The sequence below is a fragment of the Falco naumanni genome, chromosome Z (assembly GCF_017639655.2).
Source record: "Falco naumanni isolate bFalNau1 chromosome Z, bFalNau1.pat, whole genome shotgun sequence".
NCBI lineage: Eukaryota > Metazoa > Chordata > Aves > Falconiformes > Falconidae > Falco > Falco naumanni.
Genome location: NC_054080.1, coordinates 74,822,174 through 74,836,722, shown reverse-complemented (window position 1 = coordinate 74,836,722; position 14,549 = coordinate 74,822,174). Strand labels below are relative to the sequence as shown.

Here is a 14,549-nt window from a genome sequence, read left to right as displayed (position 1 = left end):
TCTGACAAGGGCTGCAAATTTCTCTTGGCAATTCAGTCCTTTGCTTGTAGCTCTTCGGGGCCGTGTGGCTCCCAGGGCTCTGACCTCCTCCATCTTGCCCATTCCCTCACTTTGCCAGCTGATAACAGCCTTATCAGTTCAAACCACAGGCAGACATTCTGGCTGAGGGTCTGTGCAGACCACCGGCACATCCCTGGGTGGCGTGGCATCTTCCCACAGCTTCTTGCCTCCAGCCAAGCCCCTCATTTTGCTCTCAGGTCCCTTGTTGCCCAAATGCACCTTTGCCTCCTGATTTCATCCCTCCTGTTCTCTGTCTCTGCTGGGGCCAGTCTCTAGCCTCTGGAAGGGGCTGCTCATCTCCAGCATCTTGTGGGTGCCGCACACGCTGCTCAGATGAGCCCTGGGTCATGCCTTGTGCAGAGCCCTCCTCACCTGCCCTGCATCAGTGGCAATCGCTGTACTGCCTGCCAAAAAAAACCAGCTGCCACCCCCAACCCATGCGTGGCTACAAGCCCGGCATGGCCCACAGCCCAGCCTGGGGTGACACTGCCATACTGTAGTACCTGGGAGCTGGGTGCAAGCATCTCCAACCCACAGGGGATGGTGCCATTGCATCCTATGCTGATTGTTGATGGGACACCTGTGCTGCTCCAGTCTCTGTGAAATGGGATGCTCCTGAGACCTTGGCCACTGTGGAGGATCAGAAATGGCTTAGCGTAACCAGAGGGGAGCCTGGAGCTCTCCTGGTCGGGGTCCAGGGTCTCCCACGCTCACCACTTGCATGCTCACTGCATGGCTGAGGGCAACCCTGCTGGGGTCCCTTGGATCTCCCCTTGCTGCAGAGCCTTGCACCCACAGGGGCTTCCAACTGGAGACATTTCTGGAGGGCATGAATCAGCTTTTCACAGCTTGTTAAAAATCTTGATCCTACCTCTTGTTTTCATGCCTTTCAAATCAGGAAATGAGTTTTACAACTTTTCCAGTGGGGCACAGCTGGTGGCCAGGGTCGTAAAGCTGAACTTTATAAATATCTCTTGTTGGGATCAGGGGAAGAGCATTAAAAAGGCGCAGAGAGAGAGAGAGAGAGAAGGGAAAGAGCAAGGGCAATAGAGAAGCAAGGCAACCTCGGTGAAGACCAGCTCAACACCGGCCGTGGCCATGAGAGCGCAGAAGATGGGGTGTGCTTGGGGCAGGCTTTGCCTGCTGCTCTCCCTCCTCCTCCAGCTGCCAGCCTCCCAGGCTAAATGCTACTTCCAGGCTAAAGGTAAGCAGGGAGGTGAGGTGGGAAGAGGCTGGATGGGAAGAGGAGGCCTCAGCTTTCCCCAGGGTGGCAGGGCTCTGCACTGCGTGCCTGCGAAGCGCAGGAGGGACTGTGCTGAGCTCAGGAGCGTGATCGTGGGCTAGTGATGAGTGGAAGGAGCAGTCTATAAACCACAGAACAGCTCCCCAGGGCTCTGGCTGAGAAACAGCTCGCTGGGCCATGACGAGCTCCTGGCAGGAGCCCGGCTGGGGCTGAGCGTGCAGGACGAGCAGCGAAGGGAGGAGGGCTGCCTGTCTTTCCCCTGCTGCCTCTTTCCAGGTCTGCAGAGATGCTCAGACTCCAAGGGTCACGGGATAAGCCCTCTCCATGGATGCAAGAGCCACTTGCCTCTGCCCTAGGCCCCTGGGGTAGTGGGGAGAGCTGCAGGGCATGGCTAGGGGAGGATGGGCAGGAGCATCACCCTCAGCAGATGCCTGCGCATCCCATACCTGCAGGGTGGTGGAAAGGCCACCAACTATCGTCTGCAGCATAGGGTGGGTGGGTGGTCATGATGTCTCCCGTCTCCTCTTTCATGGCACAGGGGTGTCACGGAGGCTCCCATGTACCCCAGTGGAGGCTCATGTGTGCCCTTCACTACCGTTTCCTTTGCAGCTCCCTGTGAGTACGAGGGGAAGCAGTTCTCCCTCGGGGAGTCGTGGCTGAGCACCAACTGCCTGCTCTGCACCTGCCTGCACCCCATCGGCGTGGGCTGCTGTGAGACGTAAGCGAGGGGCTGAGGGGCACTGGGGGTGGGCTACTGCCGGTGCTGCTGCCCTGCTGTGGCACCTCTGTGCCTGCCGCAGGGAGGAGGTTGTGTGGGTCTACCTGCAGCCAAGCAAATGTCAGAGCCCCAAGGGGCTGCAGGGCACCGGACTGTGGGGAGCAAGGGGCAGAGGTGGGCAGGAGCCCACCGGGGTGTTGAGGATGGTGGGGTGAGTTGGGGAGACAAAGCAGGGGGGTCGGGAACGTCTCAGCACAGCGAGATGCCCAGATGTGGCCCAGCTTGCCCAAGCTGACCTGGGAGATGCCCCAGGCAGGGGGGCTGGCAGCACAGGAAGCCACACAGCCCTGCCAGCAGCCCCCTGGCACAAACCAGGGGAAGCTGATGGCACCGTGCCCTCTTCCACAGCACCCAGCACCCCATTGACTTCCCCGACTGGTGTGAGGCCCACTATGACTCGCAGACCTGCCAGATCTCGGTGGTGCAGAAGGCCAACCCCAGCTTGCCCTGCGTGGAGAGCATGGAGCACGAGTGGGGCTCAGCCGGCACCCCTGAGCCTCTGAGCAACAAGCTGCTGGGCGCGGGGCTGACCAGATAGAGGCTTGGCAGAGCCCTGCGACCCCTCAGCATCATCCTCCCTCCTCCAGAGCACACCCCCCGCATGCTCCAGACCTGCCGCATCCCGTAGAGACATCACTGCCGCCACCTTCGAGGGAAACCACTATCCACACACTATGGTACTGAGTTAACATTTACACCCTAGTGCTGCCACAGTACGGCTTTGCTTCTGCCTTCAGCTTCCTGAACTGAACCAGGGCCCCCACCCCACCAGATGCCCTGCACACTACAGGAATGCAGATCCTACGGGATCTCCTCCCAGGTGGGCAGGAAACCTCCAGCTACTAAAGAAAGGGCTACAGGACCAGATTAGCCTGCATCCCAGCATTCTTGTCATCCCGCCTCAAGCTTTAAGCTAAGCAGTCCCTCCTCCCTCCCAGACCCCCCCCCACCCCCGCACAGCAGCTGCTGGGAGCTCGCTGGGGAGCACCACGGCCCTTGGTGCAGGCCCCACGCACCCTGGCCAGCTCCTTCTCTGCCCTAGAGTGCGAGGGGCACAACCCACCTCTGGAACCACTAACACCCCTGCTCCTGCAGCTCCTGGGACGGCAGGGGGTCTCCAGCACTGCACGCCAGCCCTGGGCAATACTGCAACAGAGCCAGCCCGGGGCGGGTGGCAGAGTGGGGGAAACCACTAGAAGATTATGTCCCCAGGGGAGGCCCCCATCCCCAGCAGCAGAGCAGGACACTGAGCCGGGTGCCCCGCTAGGGTTCAGGGAGCTGAAGCAATCTGCATGTGCCAGGGTGGAGCTGGCCGCTCTGGCAGCCTGAGCCAGCTGGTGCCATGCCTGTGTTGTGCAGAGCCTTGTGTAATGTTTCTGTTCTTGCAATAAAGGTATTAGAAAGAGGAGGTCTCCAGCCTGTGACTGTCGCACAAGGTGGACTCTTTCCACCAATGGGAACAGTGTAGGAATAAGGCTCTTAGGAAGGCTGTTTTGTACAATCAGACATTTATTAGTTTTCCATACAAAGAAGAAATCTCTGGAAGGTTTGGTAGAAATGGGGAGCTGGCTGTTGAGCAGGGAGACCTCCATCCCAGCTCCTGAATGCACATCACACATTCACTCCAGCTCCCCAAGGATCCTGAGAGTAGCAGGATGCCTTCGTGCCCAGAAGCACAGCTCAGGCACTAAGTACTTCTCAGTTTCGGATGACCACTATCGTGTTGCCACAGGATGTGGCTGCATCCAGGACACCAGCACATGCCAGCAGCGCAGGGCTGGCCTGCCAGAACCTGGCTGCTCTGGGTGAGGGTGGTGGGGGCACCAAGCTGTGCGTGTGAGACACCCCTCACAAGAGACAGAGCGTGTGCCAGGGCAGGAGCGCAGGCTCCCACCCAGCCCAGGTGGCCAGTGTGCCTCACCTGGACACCAGATCTCTGCTTGCGGGGTCTCCCTGCAGGAGCACAGCCTTTACCAAAGGCTGGTACAGGCATTTCACTGGAAGAGGTCCCCTCTCCTTTCCCTGGGCTGGGCCTTTCCCTGTTGGAAGTTCCTCATGGGGTAAAGGCACATCGGGCCATTCCCTGGGAGGCAGATTTCTTTTTGATGAGTCCTGGGACTTGCACCTTCACCCAAGCAGGAAGGGTCCAGCTCCCAGCCAAAGGCTGCAGCACACGACATGGCAACAAGCACAGTGCTCCTTCAACTGCAGATGGGACACTGGCCTGATGCTCACCTGGGTGTCCTAGATGAACCCAAGGGGATGCATGCCAGTGACAGTCCTGCCCACCACTCCCACCACAGCACACGGTTGTGGCACCGCAAGCCCCTACCAGCTGTCCCCACTTCAGATGGTGATGGAGTTAGTGTTGGAGAACTGAGATACATAGGAAGCCAGGATGGGGTTGGTGGGAAGGACTTTGATGGGCAAGTCCCAGCTGAAAGTGTCCACTTCCATCTGCTCCACCCCAGTCCAGGTGACGGCCTCCGACTGGCTCCCACGAACCAAGCAAGTCCTCGCCGACTCCCCAGAGGTCACAAATTCAAAGTGCAGCCTCCACTTCAGGGAAACTGTGGGGAAGAAGAGGGGTCAGCAGCCAATGGATGGGGACAAGAGCTGCCTCAGCACTGGCTGTCCAGGCAAGGGGGCATGCAAATAAGCCCACTCATGCAGGTCAGCTCCCTCCCACAGGACACAGCCCTCTGCTGAGCAAGGGCTGGGCTGGGGATATCACAGGAGAGAAGCAGGGGTGGGTCCCTTCCCTGGTGGCCACTAACCGATATTGGTGGTGAATCCTGGGGTAGAGCTGAGTGGGATGGGCAGGCTGAAGCTGCTCTGGGCGGTGTGCAGGCAGGCCTCCTGATGGCGGGCATGCGTACTGAAGGAGACCGGCTGTCCCCGCCGGCGCTGGAACTCCTCCTGGATGCTCTCCTCCGTCTGCAGGCTCACAGAGAACTGCAGGGCAATTGGCAAGGTGCTTGGTCACACAATCTCACAGGGTCCTGATGCAAAGCCCTGGGGCCTCCATTTCCAAAACGAGCTCAGAACTGGAGCCCTTCCCCATCCCACACCCTAAGGGGTCTCAGCTGGGTCCCACTAGAAACCCTCAGTAGAAACACCACAGCAGCCCAATACCACCCCAATCCCCGCTCCCTCTCCCCCACCTGAAAGCCTGCCTCTCCCCACAGCGAGCAGTAACCTGCAGACATGGGATGTCCCCTTCTGAGAAGTTGAAGGTCCCAATGACATCTTCTCCGATCTTATACACAGTCTTAAAGATGCAGAACGTCCCCACCTTCCCACGAGTGTTGCTGATGTTATACAGGTCTGTGGAGCAGTAAGAGGCGGGGAAAGGGTTGCAGCAATAAGAAGTGGGGAAAGGGTTGCAGCAAGAAGAGGCTCTGCTCCATACAGCACTCTAGCTTAATCACAGAGCCCAGCAGACATGACCCCACGTCTGCTGCTTAGGTGTGAAGGACAGCCCCTGGAGGTGGCATTCCTTTTGAGAAATGCCTGCAGTGAGCGCAAGCACACCACAGGCTGGCTGCAGTATGCTGGGGAGAGGGTCTCTCTCACTGCAGTAGGAAGAGCCTGAGATTGGTTGGGAGGAGACCCTGGGAAACTCTGACCCAAGCAGGCTCTGATGGAGCTCCTCCACAGCCCCAGTTGGAGCTTCACTCTGCCAGCAAGAAACTCTTATAGTGAGCCCTGAGCTGTGCTTCATACTCAGGTGAGAACAGCAGGTTCACGCAAGGGATATGACCTACGCAGACTGCGTCGGGAAGTGGCCACCATGAGCAGTTCTGTTGCCAGGTCTGCCAGGCGAGAGTCTTTCTTCAAGCCCTCCTCCTCCTCCAGGAAGGGGTTTGAGGGTGCAACAGCCTCATCCTGTGGGAACTGGTAATCCTTGAGCCCTGGGGGAGGAAGTGAGAGTGTCAGCAGGGCAGGGTGCAGCCAGGCCCATGTCTGCAGGAAAGGCAGCACATGGCCTTACCATGCAGCACGAGGACACGGAAGGGTACGCGCAGGAGCTTGATGGGGGAGTTGACACGCTGGCAGCCGATGGTCAGCTTGTACACATACTTCACCGACTGTCCCCGGAAAGAGGGAGGGCCGTCTATGGGCAGCGTCTCACAGTATGAATCTGCAAGGAGCACAGAGAAGATTGTCTTTGAAGGCCAAAAGAAGCTCCAGGAGCTGTTGCTCACAGGCTCCCTGCAGCAAGGGTTAGGATGGGCCATGGTGCTGAGTTAGGGACAGTGGCTGGTGCTTTCTGCTGTCTCCTCTTCCCCACAGCAGGCCAAGCACATCCCCGGCTTCCTTGCACCAGCGCACTGCTCCTCACATCACATGCACTGTCATCCAGACATTGCTTCCAGCACATACAACCACACACACTCAACTCTGCCTCAAAAGAATGTGAAAGATGTAAAATCCAGGAACACAAACACATGAGAGCTAAACTTACTCATCACGAGTTCAACCTGGATTTGCCTCTGCGCACTTCCTTTGCACATCGCTTTCACGATGCAGTGACACCCTGAGGTTTCCTCAGGGCTCTGCCCCACATGGCAGAGAGGTGCCAATGTGCCCTTCTTGATATTTGCCAAAACCCAAACTCAGCAGCAAAAATTAGGTTCTTCCTGTGTTCTTCTCTGAAGTACTGGTCTAAATGGCCAAGAAACAATTAAAAGACCTTCACAACAACCTGTGGCGTATACCCCTTGACAGACTGATGACTTAGACCGCAAAGCCTCTGACTGAGACTTCTGAGATGCTGGGGCCTGGCTTTATACCACATTCAGCCTTCCCAAAGCCCCTTGGACACCACACAAACCACAACCCTTCTTGACGCAGTGTGAACACTTCTACAGTTTTCCCAAACCGCATGCTGTATAATAAGAAAGGCGCAAACAGTGAACTGTGGAAAGACTCCGCCTCTCTGACTTCCCCACCATAATGCAGGCATACCCTGCCAGAGGAATGGCAGCATCCTGCTGTGAAACTACAGATCCTTCCCCAAGTTTGGTACATCCTAAACATCGAGGCTTAGATTAGAAGCTAGTGTTACATTTGAAATATAACTTCTAGATTTGAAATAACGGGACTGGAAGGAAGAAAAAAGCCTGTGTTAGTGCACAGCATCCACAGGTTGTCACACCTTAAAACACAGGGCCGTTCTGCTGGACCAGGGTGCGTATAAAGCTGAGAACTGTCCCGACAGGGAGGAAAATCAGGTATTTCCAAGGAAGGAAGAAGACTGCTGTAACCCCCTGTACCAGGCTTAAAAAGAGTGCTCACAAAGACCTTCATGCCCAATGAGGATTCTCTGAGCAGGGACCACCACTGTCTGAGGAGGATGGGCAGTTTGCTACCTGGCACAGGAATGCTGAGGCTTCGGAAGTCCAGCTTCCATGCATACCCCAGAAGGAAGTACATTCCTGGTGTTATGGATGCCTTCCTTACCCACCCGCTGTACCCTCTGGCTGGGCTGCCGGCCTGTGTCCAGGCTGCTTCTATTTCCTCCCCTCTCTGTGATCTACCAAATATTTAAAGGTATTACAAAACTGGAGAGGAGGCAAAAACAGCCACAGAAATTACTTGAGGGCTTTGAGAAAATATTTTATGGTGACAAATTTAAAGAGCTCAGTCTGGGCAGTGTGTCAAAGGGCTAGGAGGTGAGTCAACTTCAACATTTAGGCACCATAACCAGGGGAAGATATTGGGGAATAAGCTGGTCAGCAACTGAAAACAAGGCCTTTATCAAGAGACAGCCTGACACAACCTCAGCTATGTGTGCCAGCTCTGGCTACAGTTTAATAACACAGTACTTTGCTAAAGCAGAATTAAGATTTCTGGGTGGAGGTTTTTTTGCCTTTCCAAACTGTGCAGGAAAACTCAAAACTTCTGAAAAACAGGAAATGAAGAATTAAGATACACACCCACATAGCCTTAACTCTGCCTCCACAGAGCTGGCAGGAGCCCCCAGGAATGATCTGCAAGCATGCCAGCTGCAGTCTCGTGTGAGACGAGCGGTACAGCAAGCCGATGGGATCGATGTGAGCAGCCTGGCAGAGCTGGGGCTGTGATATAGGGGTTTCAGTTCTAAAAAGCCCAGTGCCACACACAGCAGCATCACACACGACACATGCTATAGATGCGCGCATCACACAACCAAGAGGAAAGGCTGTAACACACAACAAAGGATCCTCAAAATGTGGAAGAGCTTGTGTTCTTGCTATGGGGCTGCATCCAAGTGAAAGGCAGGTGCAGCTGCTTGTGCCAGTGTCACTCAGTGGCCCAGCAGATGGATACACACAGTGCAGCATCACCGGGAAGGACAGACTATCGCTAGATTAGCTGGGAGCTGAACAGCTTCCACCCACAAAGCCTGCACACAAGGAAATCTTCTCAATTCATCCCAGCCACCTGGAGGTTGGACTGTAGTCACCAATCTGCTCTCCCAGCAACTGCCAAGCCTGCCTGAGATGTGCTGGGAAAGGGTCCTTCCCCTGATCCCAGGGACTGGATGCTCCAGCCCCACACCTGCCAGCAGCACGGAGCACAGGAGAATCCAGATGAGCCTCAGTCCAGCTGAGATTTCTACCACTTCCTCCTCCCTGGCACAGCCACTTTCAGAAAGTACAGTGGTCCTTGGCTCCAATGTGGCAGGGCCAGCTCCTTTCCCCCACATGGTGCTGTAGAATACATACTCAGACAGTAGGCTTTCCAATTTAGGAGGCACAGCTCCCAGCAGCACTGCCCCACCCTGCAAAGCACCTAGCCAAAGCCAGGTTGGTTTTACCCTGTCCGCCTTTCCCTCCAGTCAGGCTCCTCCAAGCCTAGAAAGGCAGGAGACTGCAGTTTCAAAAGTTTCACAGTTCCAGTTTCACAGCCTGCAACTCACTGGTCTCACTTGCACCTCTGCTCTCACCTCCCCAGAGCTCAATACTCCAGCAGAGCCCCCTCCACCACAGGCACTGCCTCTCTGCTTCCTTTGCTCTGTGACTTGAGAGGTCTTTGTGAACCATTCCCAGCAGATCCCTAGGACAACCCAAAGAAGCTCTCCACACGCAGCCTGCAACACTTAACGTTATGTTGCTGCTAGACCACGGGCTGCCGGAATGCAAAGGAGATCCAACACGAACTGACAGACAGGGTCATGCAGCCACTGAACGAGGCAACTGCACATACTTGTATTTTCACAGCTGTCTACTCAGGTAGAGAAAGCTGCCTGGTACAACAAAACCAAGTTGCTGCAACTTCCTTGTGAAAAGGAAAAACATTTCTCTAAAGCAGAAGGGAAAGTAGTGATGAAGGAGAGCTTAAAGGGGACCCATTGGAATGACACTGTCTGAGGGCTTTGGAGACATGAAGAGCTTTGAGCAGAGAAGATGAGAAGTTGTTCACTTCTACAGCAGGAAAAACAGAACAGGCAGAAGACTGTGATCTCCAGGACAGCCACAACGTGAAGAGGAAGCACAGACCTTAGAAGGATGCCAGCCTAAATCCCAAGAATACTCTGGTGCAGCTGAAGAAATAAAGGCAGGGTAATGCAGGTGTGCATAACTGTTCCTTCAGCTGCAGCCAGGTATTTCAAAACGTTTCATGCCTTGTAGCTACACAGCAAAGGCTGCAGGCCAGGGGCAGGACTGAGGGACACATTGCAGTATGCAGCCCTCATATGGTAGAGAACAGAATCTGGACAATGCAGCAGTTCCTTAGCACTCACACTCCCACCACAGCATCTTGCCTTCCGCAAGCACCAGGGTCTCCCACTTGCAGCACTTAGTTCTGCAAAGCCAGCTTTGAGAGCAGGGCTCCCCAGAGGTGAGCTCTCTGAGCAGGGGAAAAGAAGATAGGACTCACAGGACTTTGACTCCCCAGGATCCAGTCGCAAGTCACAGAAGAGAATCTTTGGTGGGGTGGACAGGATACACTGACCCCGCTCTCCTGGAAGAGAAGAACCACATGAATGCGGCCCAGACTTGGGCTGTGCCCAGGCCAGCTGGGCCTTATCCTCTTGGGGAGGAACGGGGAGGAGTGGGCTGAGGAGGAAACATCTCATGCCCTGGTCAGATCATGAGACATTCCCAGAACAGCTGGACAGACAACCCTCATGTTTCACTCTAAACTAGTGCCACTTTGATCCCAGTATTAACCAGGTCCTGCAGCAGCCATCACCAGGGAATTACACAAGGAAAGCAACATGGACTTTCCACTCACTTCTACACATGCTGCCCTCAAGACACACATTATAGTCTGCTTGATTCCTGCTTGTTGTGCTCTCGCTGTCCCTACCCGGGGTTATAAGAATGGCACTCACCTCTGTTGGGGACGAAGACTGTCTCATTCTCTGCCTGCACATCGTGCTTGCTGCCATCAGAAGGAGGGAGCGCTACCCGGTTCTCGCTGGCATGAAACTGGCAGTGGATCTGAGCGCTGGCCCACGCCAGCATCTCACTGAGAGCAAAGAAGAGCAATAGTCGTGTCTGCGCTTTAAACTTGGATTACAGCAAGCATGAATTGGGAGAAGAGCAGCTCTTGCTGCTCAGCTCCATGTGGGACTGCTTGTCTGGAAGGAAGAAGGCCTTGCTTTACTGTCACTGATGCCCTGCTCCAAACAAGCATTCGGAGCAAGCTTGGGCTGGAGTGCTGACCCAAATCCACTTCCATCCCAGATGCTGACAGCAGTTTCACCCAAGGCCTGACTCTGTGGCCTGAGGGATCTTGTTCAGCAGAAATATTTGTAGCCTAAACCACAAGACCCTGGGCACAGAACTGACACTGAGCGAGGAAACACCCCTGCCCCAAGAAGCCCACTGTACACACATGCCAGAAGACAGCAAGCAGCGCAGTCAGAAGCCACCCCATCTACAAGGACAGAGACCAGGTAGCCTGTGCAGAATCTTACAGGGATCTTCCAGCAAATATGCTGAGGTCAAGCGTCCCAAGATATGTTCCAAAGGCCTACTAACTTGGTCACCTTTCTCATCAGCCACAGCTTGGGACTGGCCACAGACTGCCTCTAGCTGTTGCACATGGGCCAGGCCCAGCAGAGGACTTTTAGCCACGAAGACCTAAATCCCAAGCCAGAAGTGACATGCAGAGCAGCACTCCAAGGTGCCACCAGTAACAACACAACCATCAGGGAAGTGGGAAAATTCAAAAGTAACAAATACCTGCAACCTGGGTTCAGCTGCCCCTGCCCTCAGCACCCCGGCTGCCCCAAGCTCGACACTCCTCAGGGCAGGTGGGGCACAGAGGTGCTCCTTCCCCACATCACTGTCCCCCTCAAGAACATCAACTTTTGGCTGTCTAAGACCATCAGAGAATAATGCTTCCAGGTCCTTAATAAGGACCTATTTTCTCCTCATGATGCAAAGGATTCACTGACAGTTATAGAGGAGGTCATTTTGCTCTGCCTCTACAGCCACAAGAACTGGTTGCATCTAGCATGAAATGTTTTGAACACCGCTATGACCTCAGCCATTCCACACGGCATCTCCCATGGTGCTACTGACACCTCTCAGTTTCCAAAACACTCATCTATCTTTATTTCAATAGTAGTGGTGTTAATTTAGCCAGTGTATGTTTTCTAACGTCATGATCTGATTAGTAACCACTGACACCAGAGTTCTAGGTGGCACAGGGATTTTTTGTGACATGCAGGTATCTCTTGATGTGACACATCAGAGCAGTTAAACGTCTAGACGAATCAGAGAAAAAAGGGCGTGTTGCATTCGTTTCCGCTGACTAACAACGCGCTATTTGATCTTTTGTATGTGGTGGTTGCCCTTACCCAAACATGTGTTGGTTACTCTACCCAGTTACTTCTAACTCCACAACTGTAATCCTGCATCTTCAAAAGTACCAGCATGGCTTTTACACAAGGGCTGCCAAAAGGTTTTCTGTTGTAACATATCTGCTATATAGAAATAGAAAAATGGTCTTGCTTGAGAGACAATGAACTTTATATAAGCTTAGTATAATTACAGTACTTTCAAACACTGTATTTTGAGTCTTTTTTTTTTTCCTTCTTTCTTTTTATTTGCCTTCCTGCTGATAGACCCGGCTTGTCCAGCTGGCAGGGTGCAGAAGGATCCCGTGCTGTTGTGAGGTCACCTCCCTCCTCTCTCACCTCCCCCTACAACTCCTGTATCTCACAAGGGTCATGCTTTGGGCAGAAAAGCTTTGTTTCTTGTATGCCTTGTACACCACAATCAAATTCACCATCTTCCATTTACTTACTATCCTTCCATTCTGTCTCTAAGCCTGAAATGAGTGCTTCTCGGCTCCCCCACCTGCACTGCAGCTTCTTCCAGCCCCGAAAGCTTCTAGTGCCTGACGGGCCTACCTCCCTGTTGCAGTGACTGTGCTTTGATCTGGCTCCTGCCTTTAAGCACCTCACAGCTTCAATTTCCAAGCCACCAATGTATGTGGTGTTACCACTGTCTTAGCTGAGTCTCATCAGTTTGGTCACCTGCCTTTTATTCTAAAAAATTTCCTTTTTTCAAGAGGTATTTTTTTTAAGGACCACAACACACATGAAACTCCTAAATGAATCTCCTGTAGCTCTGCTGTGAACCTCCAAAACTGCTCCACCTGCCACCTTTGCAGTTCCACATGTTTTGGAACCAGGAAAACGCACTGTCACTGCACAAGACAAAACTCTGGAAAGCTAGCTGCTTATGCCAGAGCTGAATTCAAAAGCTGAATGCAGTAAGGAAGACGAACCAGGAAGACAAGATGGAAAGTTAAGGAAGGCAATAAAGCCCTACAGTGGTAATACAGAAGACTGCTTTGCTGCTGCTGAGATTGCAAGCACTGAAGGTGGGCTCACCAAAACAATCACGTGTGAAATGCATGCTGGTGATGAAAAGATGCTGAACGTGACAGGGCTGGAAATGGACACTTCCCAAGAAGGGCTCAAGATGAGAAAGCACTCTCCACCCGCTGGAGAATCAGACAAGGCCATACACTCAGCAGGCATGGAAACTTTGGGCGACTACTTATGATGTGGAGTCACCCCCGTGAGCCAACATAGGAAGCTCCCATCTTCTCGCATTTCCTCAACACCCATTTCAGACACAGTAATGATCAGGGGAGATGCAGCACTCGGAGGCTGGGCCACAGAAAATGCTGCCACAGAAGGCTGCCTCTTTCTCACTCCAGGCAGGGCTCATCTCTCTGCCTGCCAGCTCTGGAGGCAGAGGTTACACCAATACCTCAGTGTGCTGCTTGACAAAGAGAGGTCCTTCCATAAACGCAGGAAATAATGACATCGTCTGGATGTTGCCCTGTGAGACTGTCACCCTGGTGTAACTAGATATCCTGCTTTGACAGCCAGTTGGGCCAGTAATCCGGTCACTGAGGGCTCACCTGAGGGGAAGTCAAGAGCATCTCTAACTGCATACTTTTTTCTTTGTCTCTTTCTTGGGGGCAGAAAACCAGAACAACTATGTCAGTTGCAGCTCTGAAACAGTGATGGCACAAAGCACCCTTAAAAGAGTACCTCAGTCAGGGGAGTCACCAGGGGCTGAGCTGGCACCATTGCCCCACAACCCAGCCATGACTACATCTGGCTGCTCAGGAGGGAGGGAGGTCCGTTCCCTCTTGAGGGACCCAGACAGCTCTGCCACTTCAAGGCTTCATGCACAGAAGGGCCCACTGGCGTGGGCTGCTGTACCTGCTGGCGGACGTCGATGAGGCCGATAATGGGTTGGTGAAAGTGATCACGCACTCCAGCACCTCTCCTGCCAGGAAGACAGGCCCGCGGCCCAGCTTGGCCAAGACCTCAATCATGGCTTGGACAGCCCTGCTGCACACCTGCCAAGAAAAACCCAACAGTGGGCACGGAGAGAGGGATGGGTGCTGTAACAGAGCAAGAATGGCGACAGCCAGGCCGGGCACAGGCATGTGGGGCAGTCAGGGAGGCCTAGACCCAGCCAAGGCTCTAGAGACAGCACACGGGCGTGTAAATGGGTTGCGGCCAGCCTGGCTCTGCACACACGAGGCACAGACACACACAGAGGCACAGACAGTCCCACCCACACCCACCCACCCACCCAGGTGTGCAGGAGACACACGCACAGCCCCGGCCACACACACACTAACACCCCCAACACCCCCCCCAGCTCCACACAGACGTAAGGGGGGGTCAGCACATACTGCGGGGGGTGAAGGACAGCCCCGCCAACACCTGCCCGGGGGCCTCAGGGTGGCCTCGACCGCAAACACACAAGCGCAAACGCCCACAGGACGGCCAGGGACACTGGGCAGCGCGCCCCGCACAGCCACCATCCCTGGCCGCCCCAGCCCCACTCACCGCTCCGCACTACTCGCCGCTCCCGGCCTGGCTTCCCCTCGGCCGCGCAGGGGCCCTCCCGACCTGCTTCGGCAAAGCTCGGGCAGCGCTCGGGAGCGCTCGGGCAACGCTCGGCCAGCTCTCGGTAATGCTCGGGCAAC

At 54.6% G+C, this 14,549-nt stretch overlaps 2 protein-coding genes across 2 annotated transcripts; one reads left to right on the top strand and one right to left on the bottom strand.

Annotated features, from left to right (window-relative positions):
- Positions 1-1,138: 1,138 nt before the first annotated feature.
- LOC121081684 (microseminoprotein, prostate associated) lies at positions 1,139-2,908 on the top strand. The gene is made up of 3 exons (XM_040580889.1): positions 1,139-1,264; positions 1,913-2,021; positions 2,430-2,908. The coding sequence occupies exons 1-3, from the start codon at positions 1,159-1,161 to the stop codon at positions 2,617-2,619; spliced, it is 405 nt and encodes a 134-aa protein (XP_040436823.1). The 5' UTR covers positions 1,139-1,158; the 3' UTR covers positions 2,620-2,908.
- Positions 2,909-3,572: 664 nt separating this feature from the next.
- RGP1 (RGP1 homolog, RAB6A GEF complex partner 1) lies at positions 3,573-14,516 on the bottom strand. Its single transcript, XM_040579747.1, has 9 exons — positions 14,410-14,516; positions 13,771-13,910; positions 10,408-10,544; positions 9,951-10,034; positions 6,076-6,225; positions 5,849-5,995; positions 5,281-5,408; positions 4,859-5,036; positions 3,573-4,651 (listed from the first exon to the last, which is right to left on the bottom strand). The coding sequence occupies exons 2-9, from the start codon at positions 13,884-13,886 to the stop codon at positions 4,428-4,430; spliced, it is 1,164 nt and encodes a 387-aa protein (XP_040435681.1). The 5' UTR covers positions 13,887-13,910; positions 14,410-14,516; the 3' UTR covers positions 3,573-4,427.
- Between the last annotated feature and the right edge of the window lie 33 nt (positions 14,517-14,549).